This window comes from Haemaphysalis longicornis, unplaced genomic scaffold (assembly GCF_048455015.1).
Source record: "Haemaphysalis longicornis isolate Haplotype H1 unplaced genomic scaffold, Haemaphysalis longicornis Haplotype H1 scaffold_13, whole genome shotgun sequence".
Lineage (NCBI taxonomy): Eukaryota > Metazoa > Arthropoda > Arachnida > Ixodida > Ixodidae > Haemaphysalis > Haemaphysalis longicornis.
The window spans coordinates 954,384-977,739 of NW_027526233.1; the positions used below are offsets into that span (position 1 = coordinate 954,384).

A 23,356-nucleotide genomic window follows, 5' to 3' on the forward strand; every position below is an offset into this window, starting at 1 on the left:
TAGAAGCATAGAAGAATGACAAGACCGGGAAGTAGTGCATGCGGTGTGTGCGTCAACGTTGCCTTGATCTCACATTTGCCGTGTAACGAAAAAGCATTTCTACATGAGGAATGACTGTCTGGAACCTCCTTGAGAGCAACGGTATAAGTGTTCCTGCTTTTAGGGGCGAAGCTCCTAAAGCCATGGGTCTGTCCATCCCTTGTGTCTCGTGGTACGTGACCGCCGCATGTTTTCGGAGATGTCGCAAAGTGGGCCGCGTTGCACGCGCAAGAACCGGCTGCAACCGGCAGCGCAAACTCGGCACCGGGAGCGCGAGCTTGTCTGTGTTCGCCAACGGAGGCGCGAGCGCACGTGCACTGCGAGGGGGAGATCACGCAAGAGACCACGCCACGAACGCAGGCAATCGTTCTCGGAGATCGAACGAGACGCAAGGACCTTTGCTCGTTTCCTCTCGTCTTGTTCGGGCACAAGTTCGCCCTAAATAAAAGTTCTTTCTTTACCGTTGTGTCCCATCCTACGTGACAAATTATGGTGGAGGTGCGGGGTAGTCCTCGATGGCGCGGTGTCTTTCACCAGCTCTGGGCCTGGGAGCATTGACTCCGAAAATAAAAGTTGATTTGTTCAATGTACGGTCTTACGTCTTTCTTAATGATGTAATGGGCGAACTTTCGCGGGAGAGTTACGGTTACCAATGATCTCCCCCTCTCGAGCTTCGCCCCACTTATCATCATTCATTCCGTGGATATGGCGTGATTTTTTTGTTGTTCGTTTTTACCATTTCCGGTTGCTTCCTCCTGTCGACCAGAAGGTAAATGAGCATACATACCTTCAGAAAGAGGGTATATAAAACAGAAGGTATATCAGCATAAATGCGCCGCCAGGGAGGAACGCTCCTCCAATAAGTCACGAAAGGGGGAAATAGTCCTCTACTCCTACGGGCAGAACCGCGCTTCTCGAGGGAGAATGTTTCTACCTTTTAGGGAGCAATATATGATACATCCTTGCAGTTTTTTTTTCTTAGAATGCAGCTAAGGCCTGTGTCGTCACAACTCCGGTGTCACCATCAGACAAGTTATACACATTCAACTCAGGGAGATTTCAACGTATTTGCATTTATCAACGCATTGAGAAGACTGCACATGCCGTCATAATCTCGGCGACAGGTTCAGAAAAGTGGAGTGGATAAAAGGAAACATTATAGCAGCATCCGTCATACGAGAAAATAGGTGTGTCCGTCAGCGGTCTGTCCTTCTGTCAGACACTGCGTTTCATGGGCGGGTGAGGTCTTAGTGAGTTTCGTGTTCCTTTGTTGTGTTCCTTGTTGTGTTCCTTGGTGAGTTGTTGTGTTCCTTGGTGACTCCTCGCTTCACTCGTACTTTTCACGCCATGTTTCCTGTCCTTTCGCCCGTTTGGGCTTTGTTTGCACTTTTTTTCACGCAAACTCGCACCCTCCATGCATCCATGGGAACGGTATGGGCGAACAAGTTACTCGAGATGAAGGCAAACTTTGTTGGATTATTTACGCTTCCGCGTAAACCAAATCGTTTAGACGATTTACACAGAGAGCGCCGCCAGGCTGCCGCTGCGCCCTCACGAGGGAGTAGGAGAGAGAGTAGGAGAAGCTCTTTCCCTTGGCTCCCGCCGCCACGCGTCCGGTCGATGGGGTCGATCGCGCTCAGCTCCATCCTCCCGTCTTCCCCGAGCCGCGCGAGCCTCATCCCGGTGCGCGGCGGCTCCTTCGCCTCGCCGGCATGGCCGAAGCCCTGTTGCCCTCGGCGGCCGTCCTTCGGCTCGTGCTCTCCCTGACGACCCTCGCTGCTACAGCTCGAGCGGCGCCTCCGGCCGCCGTGCTGCCTCCGCCCGTTGTTTCCGCCGCCGCCACCACCGCAGCGGGCGGCAAATCCCGGCCGGCCGGGGGCCTGCTCAGCCTGCGAGCCGTGGACCCCGACGAGCCCGACGCCCTGCTCAAGTTCACGCTCACCGAGCTCCAGCGCGCCAAGCTGGAGGGCCGCGAAATGGACGAGTGCCACGGGCTCGAGCTCGCCTCCATCGACTCTCGCGACGAGAAGGTGGGCGGAGACGCCTTTGGCGGAGAGCAGCATGGCGGGCTCGCGAGTCGTTTTCCCGGCGCAGAGATCAAACGGTCGTTTCGAGACATCGCGTCAATGGAGGTGTTCGCTGCGGAGAACGCTGTGGCTTGCATGTTTAGTGCTATTAGCAGACCGGAAACCTTTCAAATAGTGCGAAGGGAACTGTACGGAAGGGAAGGGTACGTTTTGCGGTGGAGGAGCGCGTTTCGTGCCGGCTGAACTGCTAATAAAACAGCAAGCCAATTTTGAAGGCTGAAATATGTGAATATGCAAGTTATAGTTGTGCCTATTCACTCAGATGAATTGCACTTATTTTTGCAATTGTTCCTAAAAAATTTGGATCTTATTACCGGGACACGTTTTGTCGCCTCCCGTAATAAATCTAGGTACAGCGTACGCGGTGGAGGCCACGGTGCCACCAGGTAACAAAGGTGGATGGAACAACGGGGCCTACTGCAAGCATTGCGATTGTAGAGAATGCAGTTGTGTTATTCCGCGATGAAAAGTAATTGACAAACGTGTTTGGGTTTAATGCTAAATAAATGCTTACTTTGAAGTGAATGATTGGCGGTAATGTTTTTTCAATTTCGATTACGATTTTTCGATTTCTCATTGTCCCCACATACCACGTGAAGATTCTAGACCGACTCTTCTGCGATATGCCATGTTCGCAATTCTCTGGGTGACGCCCATCGGCAAAAGTGGTTACATTGATGCTAGAGTTGCCGTAATAGGTAATTTTGCTGCGCACCAGAATTTATTAATTCCATTGCCGAAGTTGGAACCTGTTCCTGACAAGTGCGATTCGTGAACCTTCATCTGATACAGGCATGCGTACGTACATTAATACATTAGGGCATACATTTTGTGCATACGAATACTGTCTGGGCGGATTCTCGCAATCGGCTGCCGTCGGGGATCACAATGCCATCCCTCGGTGAGTGCCTGCTGCCAATATGGTGGTTGTGCGGCTTATTTTAACCAAACACCTGCGTTCGCTCGCAAAATTCTCTAGTTTCTTCGCAAACAGAAGGACGGAACGGTGCCCCCTCGGCGGCGTACTTTTAAAGTTGTCCTCTCTGAGCGGTAATATTTGTGGTCACTGCAGAACGAGTTGCTATCTATTTCGGGGCATAACTAAGTCACGTTTTAATTGAAATATGCCCTTTTTTGCTAAACAACGCTGTCAAGTAAGAAGCGTGGCGTCAGATTTAGTGGTTCAGTAAGGTTTTGCCTATGAAGATGCCTCGTTCGAGAATCCCTACAACTTTTGGCCGAGCGGCTGAATCAAAGGTCGGACAGCCCACGGACAAAAAGACGCGATACGTTTTTGTTTTGAAGTTCAAGAGAAAGGTTATCATCTGTGAAAAGGAGGCAGTGTCTCGACAGCAGATGATCTTCAGATAAGGGTTCCTAAAATGCATTTTCTTCACTGATATATTGAAATGCAGACTTGCGAGAGTACATGCATATTTACTTGCATATTTATAGTTACGGAAGTAATGCATTCTAATTGACTTATGCTGTTTTTCAAACGATGTGAGGGATAAGTGAAGCTGTTATGACAGGCATCTATTCAACGACGTGTACGTAACATGTATTTTAGCCAAATCATTCACAAAACAGCTACAATGTACCTGCTTTATTCTAGGTCAATATTAGTAACTTAAGAAAACTTGATATATTGCTGTGAAACATACCGCCTAAGGTATCTTAAGATTTCAGACAGAAGAGCTGTTTAATCTGGTAGTTTCCCCTTCCAGCGTTACCAGAACAATACACAAAAGAGAACAATACACAAAAAAATACAGAGATATACAAAAGAGAACAATACATAAAAAAATACAAAGAGATACACAAAAGAGAACAATACACAAAAAATACAGAGATATACAAAAGAGAACAATGCAAAAAAATACAAAGAGAAAGTACCCAGCGCACGTGAACGTGCGCCTGGTAAAGAGCGTCGGCCAGCTCGACCTTCCCGAACACCCTGCCCAGCGTTAGTGCGTGATATCTTGCGTGCTGCTCCCTCGCCAGTTTACGTGCGTTCGCGCCTGAAGTGGGGAGCGCCGACGCCGAGTTCGCGCTACAGATGCCCATTTCGCGCCGCCGGTTGCCTCCGGTTCTCGGGCGTGCTAAGGCGGTCCACTTTGGGAGAGACACGAAGGCATGCGGACAAAATAACGATCCGGGTCGGCCGGACCTAGAGAACTTTCAGCGGAAAGTTCGGAAATCCATGCGAGGTGCAGCAGCCAGGTCTTCGACGAAGGGATAGCGGCCACCAGCCCTCGTTTTTTTTCTGCAGCCTTTCATCTCTAGTGCAATAGGCTGCCACGATAGGCTGCCACGCACGCGTCACTCACCTAGAACTTTCGCGTTTGACATAGATCAGATCAGATCAGATAAAACTTTATTCTTGCCTCGGGTGGGACCGTTTTCAGGTCGACTTCAGTGTCCTTCCGGCGACGGCAGGATTCATGGAGATCTCTGCGGCGTCTTCGGACACCTGGGCTAGTCAGACCTGTATCATAGGGTCTGCTTTGAGCAGCACGGCCTCCCACTGCTCCTCGTTCATAAATGGGGTGCATTTTAAGAGTTTGACGGGGTTTTTCTTCACTAGACCAAATCCCATGTGGTAGGGCTGCGTATTTATGGCAAAGAGGGCATTGGTTGGAGTGCAACTCGGAATAGTAGAGTGATAGGAGGGCTGGGGTGGGAAATCTGGATGTTTGAAGTTGGCGACATACAACAGCGTGGCCTCGGGTGGTAGAAAGCGAGCTCTGGACAGCCGGTAGTGATCGAGTACCGATAGGTATGTCAAGAGGCGGTCTCTTTGAGAGAACGGTTGAGGAGATTCTTCAGCGTCACTGGGCTCTGGGAGTACCTGTTCTCGAGCAACCTCGTGTGCCTATTCATTTCCTGGGAGTTAAAAGTGACCCGCGTAACGCGCGCGTAAGGCAAGATCGCGTAACGATCTTGCCTTTTGAAGTTCCTCATCAAAATTCGATTTTTTTTTTAATTTCCGGCGCAATGAACGCACCCTGAACTTCCAGCAGCACTACGGCATTTGTGTGCCAAGTCTAACTGATGATGATCGTGCTTACCTCGGTTTCCTTCCCTTTCAAAGCAAACATGTCTACGTTATTTCCGCAGACTTGCTGATATTAGCGATATTGGCAAGCATGCGTTCAATATTGATGAGGAAGAAACTCTGACTAAATGCACATAATGTACTCACAAGACAAAGCAAAAAATGCGCTCAGCCTGCTGCGTCGGCCGCCATGTCTGTTTCAAAAATTGCGCGGCGGGCTGACAGAGGCCTTAGCGCCGTTATCAAATGATTGTGGACAATCAACACCAGCGCGAATGGGTATAAAGACGCCCGAAAGCCGCCGCCACCACCGCCACCGAGAATGTAGCCGTGGCCGTTGCCGCTTCAAATTCCAGCTCGCCCACTATCTGCGCGCCACTGCCGGTTGAAAGAAACTTGCCACGTTGAAACGCCGGCGTCAGCAAGTTATTTTTATTTAGCTTGAAATCCATTCCGAGGAACATTGTTGCGTCGGCGGCTCTCGTTGACCAGCTGTTCATTGTTCTTCTGGCGAAAGAATAATAATAGATCTTAGCCCGACCTCATATCACGTCTTTCCCTCTCCATTTGCCAATGCATCTCATGCCTAATTAGGCGTGTATCCCCCCTTGCCGGTTTAGGGATACACGCCTAATTAGGCATGAGATGCATTGGCAAATGGAGAGGGAAAGACGTGATATGAGGTCGGGCTAAGATCTATTATTATTCTTTCGCCAGAAGAACAATGAACAGCTGGTCAACGAGAGCCGCCGACGCAACAATGTTCCTCGGAATGGATTTCAATGTGCACGGGTTGATGGGGAAGGGAGGGGGATGCATGCACAGCAGGGCTTAATGCAGCTACCGATGACATACCCGTTGTGGTGGTGGGAGGTTTAAACGTTGCAGTCCCATGGCTCACTGCGCCCAGTCAGCTGTCCTGTGCGATCGAGCGGTTCGGGTCTGTGTGTGTGTTTTGCACAGAAAATGAGATGCCTACGACTGGGCAGAGAAAGGGACACCCACTTCTGTGTCCACTAGTGTAGAGGTGGAAGCCCTCGAGGTGTTAACTCGCAATGGGACGGAGACGCATGCCGCTCGCTTGGAGGAAGAAGAGCTGAAACTTAAGAAGCATCAGCCCGAACAGAAGCGTGAATGGGCGCGAAAACCACGGAGAGCAGCTGCCGCCGCCGTTGCCGCTTCAAGTTCCAGCTGGTCGTGTAGCTGCGAATCCCTCCCTGATGAACATCAACTGGCCCGCTTGGAAGGCCCATGTGGGCTAATATCAGTCCGTCAGCCTAAAGGGCTTTCAGAGAGACATTTTCGACAGTATCTTTCACTTTTAAGCACCCGCTCATGACCCGTTCCCGGTTTAAGCGTGCACGAGTTTGGAGAGGGTGGCGGTAGAGGGGGAGGCACGCGCAGATATTGGTTTCATTCTTTTACTCATGACATGTCCGTTGTGTTGGCCTGAGCCTGAGGTTCAAGGTGGCCGTCAAACAGCCCAATGCTGTCATCAGTGGTAGAGTGGATTGGGTTGGCGCGTTACACAAACAGTAAGATGCCTACCACGACAGAGGGAAAGAGAGAGCTCTACGCTAGGTTAAAGCTGGGGTCTTTTACGAATTTCATTCAGGTAATGGGCTAGGCAGTATGCTCAGTCGTGAATTACAAACAAACGTCTTTTGTTTCGCGTACTCCGTAAAGGGCGTGCTGCTTTACAGATCATACTTCTTCACAGAGTGGAAGGGCACTAAATTTTTCGTTTCGGTAATCGGCGTGCCTGCAGGAGTAGGCGTAAAGTTGGGTGGAGGGGGGGGGGGGGGGCTGATTTGGAGTCGCTTGATATCGTAGTAACCTGGAAATAATGGCAAGAGCGATAGCCATTTATTCTCCTACGGTTAGAAATTGAATAGGGGAGGAAAGGGCGGCTAGTGTTCGGTGGGATGAACCAACGTTACTATTCTAGTAATGTTGGGATGAACCAACTACGACCGCCGCCATGGCTTCGCGTTCTGGGTATTCTGCAGCGTCCACGTAGGCTACTTGTGGGTTGGAGGAGTATTGCTTTTGTAAAGCCTGTGCTCTCACTGGGCGCCTTTCTTGGTTATGAATCAGGTGCATATGTTTAGAGAGGGGGTTGATTACCAGTAGGTCTCGAATGACTGGGGGAATGTCGACATAGGTAGGGGGTTGATTACCAGTAGGTCTCGAATGACTGCGGGAATGTCGAAATAGGTTTCAGAGATAGAGGGGTGGCTGAGGCCAAGACTCTGAAGAATGTGGAGTCCACTGTTACTCCTCGTGAGTCGCTCTAGTTGCGACACCAGTTCGGCTAGTGTATTGTCAAGACCGAGCGAGAGTAGTTTGTCTGTTGAGAGTGTGACGGGGAGACCTAGGGCCTGTTTGTGTGATTTAACTATCATAGCTTCAATTTTGTGTGTTTCGCTTACTTTGAGGTTTAGGAAGGGGGTGACGTATACTGTGCGACTGGTGAGGAAGGCTTGTACGAGACGTATTAGTTTGTTTTCTTTCACTCCTCGATGTTTGGTAGCTATGTCAGAGATGAGTCGTGTAGTCTGGTAAACCATTTTTTCTAGGGCAGTGGGGAGTATCTACATTGTATCCGTTTGCCTGTATACGGAGACCTAGAATCTTGGTGCAGTCAACTTAATTGTGCGTCTCGTGCACGGACCGTGGTCAAAACAAATTTTTAACTGAATTCGGAATCTCTAGAAATGACTTCCATCTAGCATAAATGCACCCACAACAATCGTCACGGCAGTTGATTCGGCGACATTCATTCGCTGTCACGTCATTTTGTTTTGCTGCTGCTTTGATGTTTGCTTTCTGAAAGTGCATTTCGGAGCAGAAGTCCACCCCTAAGAACGTTATTCAAAAGCGGCCCATTGTGTCATAACTGAGATGGTGACCCTATATGTATCCGTAGTATAGTTATTTGCAACTTCTGTAAAGGTCACAATTATTTATTTGAGGTGTTAAAAGCCACCCTCTGTAAGAAGAGATTCTAACTATTGCAGTTATACAGGCTCGACACCATGTAGGAATATTCTATGCAGACGCATCGGCCTTGAGTGGTTTGTCTCCACGTGTAAATGTGTAAAAATTACAGCGCCCCTCCCTTTACTCTAGCTGTCCTCGTATAAAATGGCGCGCTCTGAATACCCAGGTCGAGAACGGTGTGAAGCACCACCTGAAGCTAAAGATCCAGCCGACACTCATCATAACACCAGTCTGCACCCACCGGAACGTCACCGCGTCCATCAACAGCCACCCGCAGGTGAGGCGTGGAGAGCAACTTTTCAGTGCAGTGACAGACACGGCTCGCATGCAGAAGGAAAACAAATCTGTACACGGCGAAGAACGTTTCTGGCGTTTACTGAAAACGTTAAATTTTCTAACTGAAAAGCTCGTTGATTATATTATACATAGCTTCCACTGGCGTCACTGCAATGGCGATGTTGAAGCACAGGTTGCACGGTGGAAGTTTGTTGCTCTTATCTCGAGTAGCGCTTGTAAAGAGCTTATAGCAGGCACCAGAACTGGCTGTGGTGACGTCACGCGCAAACTATGTATTGTAAAGGAATCTGAAACATCCGAAAGCATAAAATTTGTGGCGTTTTAAACACGATAGCCTTTTTTTAAATACCCAAATTTCATCTCGACCCCATGTATTTTTAATATGTAGTACGTACCACCAAATAGCTGGAACACGATTGCTGACCCCGTGAAACGCCTCGTTAATGTCATAAGCGTTTAAAAATCTCCGCCGCAGACGACGCTGCACCTGCGGGCGGATCACGTAAACAGCCATGACGCGCCTGTGACGCTCCTGCACGCCGGGCTTTTTCGTCTGTCCAGCCACGCAGCTGGAGAACCAGTCGAGCTCTGCTGCGCACGCTTCACCCACTGGCTGCCTCGTGCACGCGTGGAGTTTGCGCGCAGGCTTGCTCCCGAGCTTCTGACTGTCCAGCCGCTCGCTGGCCGGGTGCAAAATCACTTCAATGGCCACGCTCTGCTCGATTTCGGTTTCAAAATTGCGGATTCTTCTGACCTCTTGCGGTTGCGGCGTGCAAGCGCGTATTTAAGTTGTTGTATTTTGCATCATGCTTTCTTTTTCAGCAGACTATAAGGAAATAGTGTTTTTAAGAGGTCGAAATTTTGAGTGAAGTTGGCCTTTAAACCCAAAACCTTAGGTCTCTGTCTGTCTGTCTGTCTGTCTGTCTGTCTGTCTGTCTGTCTGTCTGTCTGTCTGTCTGTCTGTTCAGCCACCCAGCCGAAGGTGAAGAAATTATTGAACCAGTAGTTTATATACGCAAAAACATTCCACTATAACAGATCTAACACCGTATTTTCCTGTTTGAACTATGTTTAGAAAATGAATATAAGAATTAGACTCATTTTTTAAAGGCGAGAACAACTAGTAATACAAATTATCCTCTAATTAAATATAGATGTGCGCTAGATTAATGCCGCAGCAATTGAAAACAACTCGTGAAAACGATACTTTCACGTGAACTACAAAAAGGGATCGCACCCGAGCCTAGATGTCCGCGCGACATTCCAACTACGGCAGTGAAAAAGGTTCGGATAGATGGCGTGCGTTGTGACCCCGGATCCCAACCATGGGGCAGATATATTTAGGATAAGTATGGGGTGGAGCGCATTCGGCAGGCATTCTCAGACAGTGGATGGCAGCCTACAGTTGTACCTGAAGAAGATATGTGTCACAGCTGCATCTTACTGGTACTCACCTAGGGGGCAGAAACTTGGAGGCTCACTACAAGGGTTCAACTTAAATTGAGGATGACTCAGCGAGCAATGGAACGGACGATGATAGGTGTAACATCAAGGGACAAGAAGAGAGCGGTCAGAGAGGTCAGTGAACAAACGCGTGCTAAGGACATATTAGTAGAAATTAAGAAAAAATGGACGTGGTCAGGGCATGTAATGCGAAGGCAAGATAACCGTTGGTCATTAAGGGTAACCGAGTGGATCCCTAGAGAAGGCAAGCGTGGCAAGGGACGGAACAATGTTAGGTGGGCAGATGAGATCAAGAAGTTTGCGGGGATAAATTGGTCGCAGTTAGCACAGGGCCACGGTAATAGGAGATCCATGGGAGAGGTCTTTGCCATGCAGTGGGCGTAGAGAGGCTGATGATGATGGAATGGCGCTCGGGCACGTGTGAACACGGGAAAAGTGAGCAAACCTCCCCTGTGTTAATCGTGGCAGGAGCGTGATGGGCGGGCCGGGGAGCGATGAGAGGCTTTCAGGGGCGTGCAGGGAGGTCAGCAGATACAGGGCCATTTTTTCAATAAAACTTTGGGCGGACCAATTGTTGCAAGGGCCTTTAGCTTTAAATGTCATCAAGACTATATATATATATATATATATATATATATATATATATATATATATATATATATATATATATATATATATATATATATATATATATATTATATATATATATTATAAGAGAGTTCTCAGGCTTTATTCTTCAGCCGCACCAGCAGGCACCGAAGCACCAAGTCGCGCTGTCCAGCAAGTCGAGATGGAGAACCAACGAGACGAGACTTTTTCGTCCTAGCGATGGCGATGCGACATCCACGAGTTGGTGCCTCTTCCCTGTGTGGCTTCTGTGTCACATACCCACTCGTTGCGAATGACCAGTGCTGTCCCCGCTCCTACATTATTTAAACGAGTATGGCGATTGTCGTCCTTACAATTGCCCCCGGGAACGAAAGACCCATCCTGGTGACTCAGGGAGATGAAACTAAGACGGGGTCAATGTAAGGCTTGAGGCACTGAACATGGACTATATCTTTGCCGCGGGAACGCTGATCGGGTGAAGAAGTGAGAGGCTCAACCACATGTATACTGGAGACGTCCGCTTGACGATGTGGTAGGGACCCTGGTAGCGCGAAAGCAGTTTACTGCTCAAGCCTGGTGAAGACACTGGAACCCGCAGCCAGACAAGTGACCCTGGTGAGTAGGTAGGAGCGGGAGTCGGTTCGTCGTGGTGCGACTTCTGACGCTGCTGATCTTCCGTAGTTAACGATCGGGCCAACTGACGACACTCTTCGGCGTGCTTGGCAACGTCGGAGATGGGCGTGCACTCTGACTCATCGGGCCGATAGTGAAGTATGGTGTCCAGTGTGCATGAAGGCTCACGGCCATACAAAAGAAAAAAACGGAGAGAAGCCGGTCGTGGCCTGCGTGGCGGTGTTGTATGCGAAGGTCACGAACGGTAGTACTGTGTCCCAGTCGGAATGGTCCGCCGCGACGTACATAGCAAGCATGTCACTCAGAGTGCCGTTGAAACGTTCCGTGAGTCCATTGGTCTGAGGGTGATACGCCGTGGTGGTGCGATGGATCGTGCGGCAGGATTTAAGAAGGGCCTCTATAACTTCAGACAGAAAAACCCTTCCTCGATCACTGAGGAGTTCACGCGGCGCCCCATGCCGTAAAATGAAGTTCCGAAGTAGGGAGGAGGCTACTTCGCGTGCGGTAGCAGCAGGCAGGGCGGCAGTCTCGGCGTACCGGGTCAAGTAGTCGACAGCAACAACGACCCATCGGTTGCCATCTGCAGTGCAAGGAAGAGGCCCATAAAGGTCGATTCCTACACGGTCGAATTGTCTTGCTCGACACGGTAAGGGCTGCAAAGGCCCAGTTCCTTGGCGGGGAGGATATTTTCGGCGTTGGCATCGAACACAGGAACGGACGTATTGACGAACGAAGCGGTACATGCCTCGCCAGTAGTACCGCAAGCGCAAACGCTCGTATGTTTTGGGGACACCAGCATGGGCGCAGTGTGGCTCTTCGTGAAAATAGGCACACATTTCAGAGCGTAGGTGGCGCGGAATTACTAAGAGCCACTTGCGACCTTCCGGTTGGTAGTTGCGACGGAAAAGCAGTCCGTCGCGAAGGGCAAAGTGCGACGCTTGCCGGCGTAGTGTCCGAGATGTAGCGTTCGTTGATGAGCCAGACAGAAAGTCCAACATGGAGGAAATCCAAGGGTCTTTTTTTTGCTCGGACGACATAGAGTGGATCTCCAATGGCGACACGTAGCAGTCGGAGATCGAGACGCGGTCGCTGTCATGAGGCAGCGGGGAGCGCGAAAGGGCATCAGCATCATTGTGCCGCCGGCCTGAGCGATACGTGACGCGAATGTCATACTCCTGTAGCCGCAAAGCCCAGCGCGCTAGCCGACCAGAAGGATCTTTGAGCGAGGACAACCAACAAAGCGCGTGGTCATCTGTGACGACATGGACAGGGCGCCCGTAGAGGTAGGGGCGGAACTTCGCAAGCGCCCAAATAACGGCCAGGCATTCTCTTCCAAATATATAGCGCAGAAGACGAGAGACACAGACAACTAGACACACACGGCGCCGTGTGTGTCTACTTGTCTGTGTCTCTCGTCTTCTGCGCTATATATTTGTAAGTTATGAACAACAAGCCCAATTTTCCAGGCATTCTCTCTCGGTCACAGAATAATTTGTCTCGGCCTTTGTTAGCGTGCGACTTGCATAAGCAACGACATACTCGTCATATCCTGCTTTGCGCTGAGCGAGAACTGCCCCCAAACCAACTCCGCTCGCGTCCGTGTGAATCTCGGTAGGGGCCTCATGATCGAAATGGCGCAGGATTGGCGGATATGTGAGGAGATGGCGCAGTTCAGTAAATGCGTCGTCGCAGGCCGTGGACCACTCACAGATGCCGCCTTCTTTGCTGAGGAGCTTTGTCAAAGGCGCGATGAGAGATGCAAAGTTGCGAACGAATCGGCGAAAGTATGAACACAGCCCAATGAAGCCGCCGAGGGCGTTCACAGTTGTCGGCTTGGGAAATTCCGCCACAGCACGTAACTTGGCAGGATCCGGCAGGACACCAGCTTTGGAGACAACGTGGCCAAGGATAGTAAGCTCTCGGGCAGCAAAACGGCACTTCTTCAGGTTGAGCTGAAGTCCTGCGGTCGTCAAGCACGTCAAAATGTGCTCAAGTTGAATCAGATGCGTCGAAAAATTGGGAGAGAAGATCACAATATCATCGAGGTAACAAAGGCACGTCTGCCATTTGAATCCACGGAGAATGTTATCCATCATCCGCTCGAAGGTTGCAGGCGCATTGCAGAGGCCAAACGGCATAGCGTTAAACTCGTACAGGCCGTCAGGAGTAATAAAGGCCGTTTTTGCACGATCAGTCTCTGCCATGGGGACCTGCCAATAACCCGAGCGTAAATCAATGGAGGAAAAGAACTCTGCGCCTTGTAGACAATCGAGGGCGTCATCAATTCGCGCCAAAGGATATACGTCTTTGCAAGTTATCTCGTTGAGCCGTCGGTAATCGACGCAAAACCGAATAGAGCCGTCCTTCTTCTTCACAAGCACTACCGGCGATGCCCATGGACTGGTGGAGGGTCGAATCACACCGCGTTGGAGCATGTCCTCGACTTGTTCATCGGTTACGCGGCGTTCAGTGGGGGAAACACGGTAGGGATGTTGCCGTAAGGGTGCGTGACCACCGGTATCGATGGTGTGTTCGACTGTGGTGGTACGTCCCAGACCAGTCTGGACAGAATCAAAAAGGACCGAAATCGGTTCAGCAGTGCGAGAAGCTGGTCTCGTTGCGACGGTGAAAGGTCGACATCAGTGGCGCGAAGGAAGACGTCTGCAGACGGGGGGGATTTTGCTGCTGAAGGAGCACTGATTTCAAGCGGCATTGAATCGTCGGGCACAGCCACAGTGACAACACAATGGACAATCTCGACATGGCCGAAGCACTCTCCGCGTTGCAGGGTGCACGGACACGAGCCGTAGTTGGAAAGGAGAAGTGTTGTTTGGCTGTTACGGATGGGAAGCAGGGAGAAAGGAAGCTGAAGACAACGTCGTTGGGGAAACAGGTCAGACGGCGTAAAGAGTACTGTCGCATTGGACAGAAGTGGGCAGGATAAAGAAGCTAGCACAGCAGAGTGAGGAGGAATGCTAACTTCTTTCGTGAGGACCAGTTTGATGGCAGAAGGAGCGGGCGGTTCATCCGCGGTATGATGCATGAACAGGAAGAGCTCTACTTCGGCACGGCCACAGTCGATGACAGCTCCATGTTCAGAAAGGAAGTCCCACCCCAGTATGACATCGTGGGAACAGGAAGGCAGGACAACGAGCTGAACAGCATACATGACGTCCCGAATAACGACACGGGCAGTGCACACGCCAGTTGGATCAATGGGGTGAGCCGTAGCAGTCCGTAATGAGAATCCAAGATGCGGCGTCCTAACCTTCTTCAAGCGGCGGCAAAGTTTGGCGTCCATGACAGAAACGGCGGCTCCAGTATCGACAAAGGCTAAGATTTCAGCGCCATCTATGGTAATACGAATGACGTTTGCGGGAGAGGGAGCAGGCCTTGGGCAGATCGACGACGGCGCACTTCTTGCCTCCGGAACTGCGGCGCCTAGTTTTCTGCTTCCGTTGGAACAGGACGACGACGCATGGGAGATAGTGAGCGGCGTCGCGGAGATGAAGACCGACGGCTTCCGAAGTCACGACTATCGGGCGGCCTAGATGTCATCGGCGAATACGCGGTGGCCTCCTGCATGAGTGGGGAATGGGCGTAGGAAGAAGCTGCGGCAGGGTTGCGTCCTGTCACCGTGGCGCGGCGGCACTAGCGTGCCACGTGTCCAGGAGCCCTACAGGCAAAGCAAATTGGGCGATTGTCCAGCGTCCTCCAAGGGTTGGTGAGCGAGGAACCAGACAGCAGCGGCGGACGTAAAGGCCGGGTGGTGGGGAAAACGACGGGGCTCCGAGGCATGTACCTGGCAGCGACTTCAGCGTAAAGTCGTTGAGGGATGGAGTCGGCAAAGTGTATTGGAGCGGCCATCGTCACGGGGTGCATAGAGTCTGCATAAGGCAGGGTTGAAGTCGCTGGAGCTTGGGGTATGGTGGCGGCATAGGGCACAGGGGCAACAACGGGGCTTGACGGCAGTGCAGCTGGGAGGGAGTCAGCGACTTGCTGCTGGATAACGGTCCTGAGTTCAGTGCTGAGAGAAGATATTTGCTCGGGCACATAGTTGATGATGGACAACTGCCGAGCCACTCCCTCTCACACAAACTGCTGGATCCGTTGCAACAAGGTACCGTCGCCGTCATCAGCGGCCAAGCTGAAGAGAAACTGATTTTCTGCGAGGGGTCGCCGAGTGAGAGCCCTTTGCTTCCGGAACTCGTCGTAACTCTGGCAAATAGTAATGACCTCGGCCACAGTTTGGGGGTTTTTCGCCAGCAGCATATGGAAGGCATCGTCGTCTATGCCTTTTAGAATGTGTTTTATCCTTTCTGGTTCGGGCATGGCACTGTCAATCTTACGGCACAGGGCGACAAAATCCTCAACGTAAGAAGTGAAGTTTTCACCCCTTTTCTGTGCCCGCTCACGCAAACGCTGCTCGGAGAGGAGTTTTCGAGCAGCGGGGCGCCGAATGATTTTATGAAGTCGTCTTTAAACTCAGGCCACGTTTTAAGACGTGCCGCGTTGTTCCAGAACCATTGCTCTGCGAGCCCAGTCAAGGAAAATTCGACATTATTCAGCTTGAGGCGGTCGTCCCAGTGGTTATGGGTACTCACCCTTTCAAAAGTAACAAGCCAGTCCTCTGCGTCTTTCTCGTTGGTGCCGTTGAATGAGGGAGGGTCCCGCTCACGAATTTCACCCGCGCAGACGATGAGTGTTGGGGCAGGCCGGGGGTCATCGTTGCGAGACATGCTGGGAGGGTCGAGCGTCCGGTTGCGGAGCTCCAGCGTAAGATAGCGAAGATCGTTGCACCTTCACCAAAACTATGAGAGGGTTTTCAGGCTTTATTCTTCAGCCGCACCAGCAGCAGCAGTAGCACCGAAGCACCAAGTCGCGCTGTCCATCAAGTCGAGACGGAGAACCAACGAGACGAGACTTCTTCGTCCCAGCGATGGCGATGCGACATCCACGAGTTGGTGCCTCTTCCCTGTGTGGCTTCTGTGTCACATACCCACTCGTTGGGAATGACCAGTGCTGTCCACGCTCCTACATTATTTAAACGAGTATGGCGACGGTCTTCCTTACAAGATATATGTATGTATATATATATATATATATATATATATATATATATATATAGAGGATGTAGTACGTCAAGATAAAGAATTTGGAAAATAAGGAAGTGGAGAAAAATTGCCCGCCAGGTGGGATCCGAGCCCATCGACCTCCAGAATACCGATCTGGTGCGATAACCACTACGCTACCGGCGGGACTAGTTTAGCCTCCACTTTCTGGGGTATTTATGTTCAGGTGTTTTTGTTTCCTGCGCTTGGGGCTGGTAGCCAGCGCCACTCGGACTACGAGACCGGTATTCTGGAGGTCGTGGGTTCGGATCCCACCTGGCGGGCATTTTTTCTCCAGTTTCTTATTTTCCAAATTCTTTCTCTTGACGTACTACATCCTCCCCTTTGCTTTCCGAGGTTGTCTTGACTGTCAATTCCTATTTTCTGCCTTATTTTCAACGAGCCCCTCATTTCCTATTCTGATTCGCTACATGCATAGCGAGGGCCTCTATTCTGGCAGTCTTGGTGCCATAGGGAGCTTAAGGGGGTTCAACGCTGGTCGACCACTCTCGACATGTCGTAGACGTTCGAGTCACGGCCCGGGGGTTAAAAAGAAGGTCCCCTTCACCCCGAGTAGTCCGAGTGGCGCTGGCTACCACCCCCAAGCGCAGGAAACAAAAACACCTGAACATAAATACCCCAGAAAGTGGAGGCTAAAGTAGTCCCGCCGGTAGCGTAGTGGTTATCGCACCAGACCGGTATTCTGGAGGTCGTGGGTTGGGATCCCACCTGGCGGGAATTTTTTCTCCATTTTCTTATTTTCCAAATTCTTTATCTTGACGTACTACATCCTCCCTTTTGCTTTCCGAGGTTGTCTTGACTGCCAATTCCTATTTTCTGCCTTATTTTCAACGTGCACCTCATTTCCTATATATATATGTATATTTAGCGATGAATAAGTTCCGGGATTCGGTTTCAAAAATACACGAGAGGGTAGACACACGTATGAAAACGATGATCGAACTAACGTTTCGACCGGGGTCCGGTCTTCGTCAGAGTAACGACGAAGACCGGACCCCGGTCTCTGAGTCCGGAAGACCGGACCGGACTCTGACGAAGACCGGACCCCGGTCGAAACGTTAGTTCGATCATCGTTTTCATACGTGTGTCTACCCTCTCGTGTATATATATATATATATATATATATATATATATATATATATATATATATATATATATATATATATATATATATATATATGTAGATATATATTGGGAACGAGAGTGCTTTGAAGATGGTCACCAGATAGAAATAATACTTTGGAGAAGGTAGCGGCCTCAGACCTCTGCCAACATTTCGACAAGGAGTCTTGTCTTTTTCAAGGCAAAGACAAGACTCCTTGTCGAAGCGTTGGCAGAGGTCTGAGGCCGCTGCCTTCTACACAGTATTATTTCTATATATATATATATATATATATATATATATATGTATATATATATATATATATATATATATATATATATATATATATATATATATATATATATATATATATATATATATATATAAATATATATATATATATATATATATAAATATATATATATATACATATATATATATATATCAAGGTTGCAGTCATCATTGCCAGTGCTATTCGGCTGTTCCTGAAATATTTAATAGTGCCGAATGACGGTTTGTTTGTCCTGTTTCTCTGATACAGTGATAAATAGGCGAAAATATAAGTCGAGAAAAAATCCGGCGGATTTTTTCTCGACTTATATTTTCGCCTATTTATCACTGTATCAGAGAAACAGGACAAACAAACGTCATTCGGCACTATTAAATATTTCAGGAACAGCCGAATAGCACTGGCAATGGTGACTGCAACCTTGATATGTGTTCTTACTGAGTCCCTCGTCCCGAATCTTTCTGTTCTGCTATATGTATATATATATATATATATATATATATATATATATATATATATATATATATATATATATATATATATATATATATATATATATATATATATATATATATATATAGCGAATCAGAATAGGAAATGAGGGGCTCGTTGAAAATAACACAGAAATAAGGGTTGGCAGTCGAGAAAACCTCGGAAAGCAAAGGGGAGGATGTGGTAGATCATTGAAACAGATTAAGAATTTGGAAAGAAAGAAAGAAAGTGATGAAAAAATGCCCGCCAGGTGGGATCCGAACCCACGACCTCCAGAATACCGGTCTGGTGCGATAACCACTACGCTACCGGCGGGGCGATTTTCCCATTCACTTTCTGGGGTATTTATGTTAGGTATGTTTGTTTCCTGTGCTTGGGGGTGGTAGCCAGCGCCATTGTATATATATATATATGTATATATATATATATATATATATATATATATATATATATATATATATATATATATATATATATATATATATATATATATACATATATATGGAACGCTCAATATATATTTATACATTGAGCGTTCTGTGTTGTCTACGGGTCTGTAGTGGCCCCCAGCTTGAGCCGAGTGGCGACTTCGGTAGCTCTGTTGACCACAGCGGTTTGCACGTCTTGGTCTGAGCTCCCCAGCACCTTCTCCCACTGCTCTTCACAAGTAATTAAAGGAAACGGGTCGTTAGGACATTCTCACAGAATGTGAGGAAGGGTGGCGGGGGCACCGCGTGCAGGGCATTCTGGGTAGTGGTACTATAAAGAAGGATGGATAAGGTTCAGTTTTGCAGGATTAGGAAAGGTGTTCGTCTGCAGAAGACGCCACGCGTGTTCTTGGGAAATGTCGAGTTGGATATGGGCGGGAGGGTATCTACGGCGGGAGAGGAGGTAATGGGATTAGTTGATCCCTGATTCCCTGGAAGATCTGACCCCATGGTAGGAAATGTGACTGGCCCCGGCTCGGATCGTAAAATATAGGTTTGATTCATTCAAAGGCTGCTTTCTCACAATAAGAATGAATCTCAATTCAACGCTGTCTTACAACGACCAGGGTAGATATTAAGAGAAAGGAATGACCAGTGGCGGCTTACCAGTCATTTTCTGGCGAAGTCATTGTGACTTCACAGGGGTTTATTTGTGCGACTAGCGACCGCAAGCCAAAGCAATCGTCAAGAAACATGGTTGTGGTGTTGAAGCGGTAGATCAAGTTTGGCGTGGTCGTAGAATTTAACTGCGACGATGCAGCTATCCTTTTAAAAATGCTTTTGTAATTGCAGCTATCACGTCAATAATGACCGCACTCAGAAGGAAATTAGAAAGTTTTTTTTTATACTTGCTATGTTTTTGTTAAAATGCGTATTTAGGGTAGGAATGGTGTTCATTAAGTTAACAAAGGCTACTTCTGGGAAACTGAACAAGCTTATATTTTCGCAATCATGGCTAATTTTAATGTGTGCTTTGCACCCTACTCCTTCAATATGGATAAGACAGTAACCATAGGAGCCAGTTGTGCTGCATATAAGTTATGGTTTTGTTGCTTCTGTGACAGAGGAACCCTCGCTCACAACATAACCATGGTGCGGAATTTTCCAGGTTGTTTATTTATGTACTGCTACTTAAGCTGCCTAGTTGGCTTCACGCATGCTAAAAAAACTTTGTAAAACGTCCGCCACTAAAACCAATAAGTACGAAATGTCAAGTGGTTCGGAAGCAGAGAGCCGAAAACAGATTTAAACAAGTTAATAGCACCAACTAGCAGATCGAGAAACTAACCGAAGCTGGTATTTCACTCTCCGAAGCATCCTGAAGCCCCTCCCGGATTCCGCACCACTCTTTGTGGTTACATTCTTTTACAGATATTTCAGACAATGAATGTCTTCCCAAGCAATCCACAAATGCGTTAGTATTCTGTGAGTTTTCGCTCCTTCACCGAAGTAATGTTTCTCTGATTCTACGGGTCGTAATAATAGGTATTTTTTCGGGAAAGTTTTGTCTCGAATTGTTCACCAGAACTTTGCAATCACGACCCGGGGTGGGTTCCTTCAGTGCACTCAGTCTGTTTTTTCAGACAATAAAAGTATTTTGTTTTAAAGCACCTTCCACTTTTGTGATACATTTCCTGGAATTAGTAATATACATGAACGGTTTATCTCCTTAACAAGCCTGGTGGCAACGTTCTGCTATTTCAACTGTAAAAACAAAAAAATTTGCTGACAAACTTCTCCTTTGCACTGAAAGTTACATTAAACTTTATTTTCAATAGTAAGTAAGACCCATTCAAACCTGTTGTCGCTTCTACACTCAATAGGTTGGGAATGTTCCTTTTATTGTGCTAAAAGAAAGCGTTCTATCCAGCTGAGCTTGTTAAATGGCTGCAGACACATTTTGTGTAGAGATCCTGAGCTCCGCGATACATTCGTGAATGGGGAACATATTAACAGCGGAGCTGTTTTACAAATCGTAGCTTAGCTGTTGCAGGAAAAAAAATACCATGAGAACATCGAGCGTTCCTGAGCGCGTGCCTCGTGGTGACCGCCGAGCGTCCTCATCATTTCCAGTGCCTTCAGCAGAAAAAAAAGAAAAAATAGGGGAAAAGGCTGGCAATAACCCCGAGCAGCGAGAAAATAGCGAAAGGTCGTGAGCACATGCCTCGCGCCGACTTACGGGTCACTGGTTCGCGCAGTGGCTCTAGCAAAAATAAAAAGAAACTCCAGCGCTGTTGTTCAGCGCGTGCGACTGATGGGTCACCGGTTCGCGCGGAGGATCTAGCAAAAAATATTAGCAGTGGCGCGGCTCTGCCGAGCCACTGCTCGGCCGGCTCTGCTCTGCCAGCTCGGCTCTGCCAGGATATACGTAGCGTAAGCTAAGGTTCAGCTGGTTATTCTTAGCTTTCCTGGTTGTCTAGGATTAGCTTTATTACCATGCTTACTGCTGCTCCAATGAACACACACACGGTATACGCATTATGTAAAACATGTATATTCATCAAGCGGCTGCGGCGCAGTGTCACCAGTCGCCCCAGAGCTAAGCTGGTTCCACAGGCACACGCCAGTGTTGGTGCGACGCACGAGCCATCGGTTGTACACCCGGCCACCCCTCGCATGATCACCAAGTAGTCCGGGCCGCCACGTGCGGGACGAAGGTCGACGAAGACGCTAGGCGCGTGAGGTCTGTGAGAGACGCCGGGCTGCGAGCAACGTTCTGAGCGCCCTGTGACGTCACTGCTCCTCGCGCATGCGCAGCACGGCTCTCCGGGAGCCACGTGAAACTGCTCAACCTTGTTCAGTGTAGCTCACGCTGAAAAAAAAATCTCCAGCGCTGTTGTCAAGCAATACTGCGCTTTGTAAAGAAAAACCTACAGCGCTAAAGGTGAAGCTTAAAAGACACCCAACTTCGGGGAGGTCAACGCGGTCGCCGCATTCTCTAGAAGCCATTATGGATAATTGTAGATATGTGGATATGATAATTGTAGATATGTAGATAACAGGGTGCCAATCCTTCACGAGTCGAGTTGCGCAGCCCGCCACTGCTGCCTCGAGTCGCTGACGAAGAGCTGGTGGAAGTCTGCAGCGCTGATGATGACTTGGCATCCACCACTCGCCGTGAAGTAGGCGATGACCGCTTCGATGCATGTGACGAAGATTACTAGTACCGCTACTGTGGAAACAAACAATGATACTGAAGCTTAACTATGGGTCCGGCGATGCTTACCTACAACAGCTTCGCCATTGAAGTATTGCGTGTGTGCAAGCTTCCCTGTTTTTCGTAGTTTGAAAATGTGCACTTTAATTTCTTTTTCGCCACTTCTCTCTCGTACAGCCGGAGATGTGCGAGGCTGAGGTGTGGGAGAACGACGACGATGAAGGCCACCACCAGATGGCGTTGCTGCGCTCCAGCTGCTTGCAGGTGGAAGAGCTCGGCAACTGATGTGCATTTCCAACAGCCCTGTGACGGGACTTCTAGGCTCAATAGTGGTAATCGCCTCGACTACAAGTAAAAGCTGTGAGGAGGAAGAAACTTGTGAGCGGTCGTTTGAGTTGTGGTGGATAAACCATTGGCGCCTGCCATGGGTATTTTGACTTGGTTTGAAGGCAGTAGAGGGGGCAATACACGATCATGAAATTAAGAAGCTTGATAAAAGTGAACGTGCCTCGTTAGATAATTGCATATGGGGCAGCAAGCAAGAAATGTGAAATTATTTTCGAAAAGTTACACCGAAACCTCGGTTATACACTTACCGCTATAAGAGCGGGAGGGGGGGAGGTGTACGGCGCCACAAAATTTTAGATCTCAAAAAGAAGGGGCATAATAAGGAAATGAACGAAGCGGCTGACTCTGGTTATCATGAAACTACTACCGGCAAATATTTCTCGACCCTAATGTTATTTTAATTAGGTAATACTAATTAGCTGCAGAAAACCTTCGTTCGTTTGTCAAGCGCAGAGTCTGCTGTTACTTCTACTTGAGGTTTATCCGAATCGATTCCGTGTTCCCTTGTTTCCGGTTTGATGTAGCTTGTGTAGGGCGCTGATCTTGCACCGCAGCGAAGTTGAATTCTTATTCTTGGCATGTGGAAAAATAGGTACACTTTCGCCTCTCCTGCATACCATTTTAACTTTCAATAGGCCTAGTCGGCGCATCTGTTGTTGCGGAGGCTCCTTTAATTACTTTCTCAGAGCAGAGGCTGTTCATATAGTCGCAGTTGCATACTTTAAAAGCTTGTTCGCGGTGGCATCAGCCGTTATTTAGCTGGAAGACACGGGCTGTGTATATTACCCACGAAAAAAAACAGCGCTTATGAGATTTTTGGAACATTAAATGGCCACGGGATCCCACATTAAACGCTGCAGCTGTCCACTACGGCGTGGTGCTTCAACGCGCAATATGTTGCAACAAGGAAGTTAATAAACGCTATTTCCACCTCTTTCCAAGCAAAGCGTTACAATACATGGCAGTGCTGATATACCCGTGCAACTATACTGATGCAAGCTACAAGCGAGGAGTGCCGTGTTATCGCCGTGCGCATAGTGCACATGGCGTGATACTTCTTCTCGGAAATGGTTTAGGCTTCCTTTATTCGATGCTGCGGCTCGGCGAGAAAGAAAACTTGTCACACGTAAAAAGCTACAGTCGCGGCAGGAGAGCCCA

At 48.7% G+C, this 23,356-nt stretch overlaps 1 protein-coding gene across 1 annotated transcript; it reads left to right on the plus strand.

Moving 5' to 3' along the window:
* Nucleotides 1–1,652: 1,652 nt before the first annotated feature.
* Nucleotides 1,653–22,647, plus strand: LOC144164196 (uncharacterized). Its single transcript, XM_077694707.1, has 3 exons — nucleotides 1,653–2,069; nucleotides 8,354–8,464; nucleotides 22,028–22,647. The coding sequence occupies exons 1-3, from the start codon at nucleotides 1,752–1,754 to the stop codon at nucleotides 22,133–22,135; spliced, it is 537 nt and encodes a 178-aa protein (XP_077550833.1). The 5' UTR covers nucleotides 1,653–1,751; the 3' UTR covers nucleotides 22,136–22,647.
* Nucleotides 22,648–23,356: the final 709 nt, after the last annotated feature.

Bases quoted from the DNA above. Each gene is read 5' to 3' on its own strand.
- LOC144164196 (XM_077694707.1), top strand. From the start codon at position 1,752: ATGGCCGAAGCCCTGTTGCCCTCGGCGGCCGTCCTTCGGCTCGTGCTC. The intron at 2,070-8,353 runs GTGGGCGGAGAC...CTGAATACCCAG, and splicing joins TCGACTCTCGCGACGAGAAG to GTCGAGAACGGTGTGAAGCA. The intron at 8,465-22,027 runs GTGAGGCGTGGA...TCTCTCGTACAG, and splicing joins CCATCAACAGCCACCCGCAG to CCGGAGATGTGCGAGGCTGA.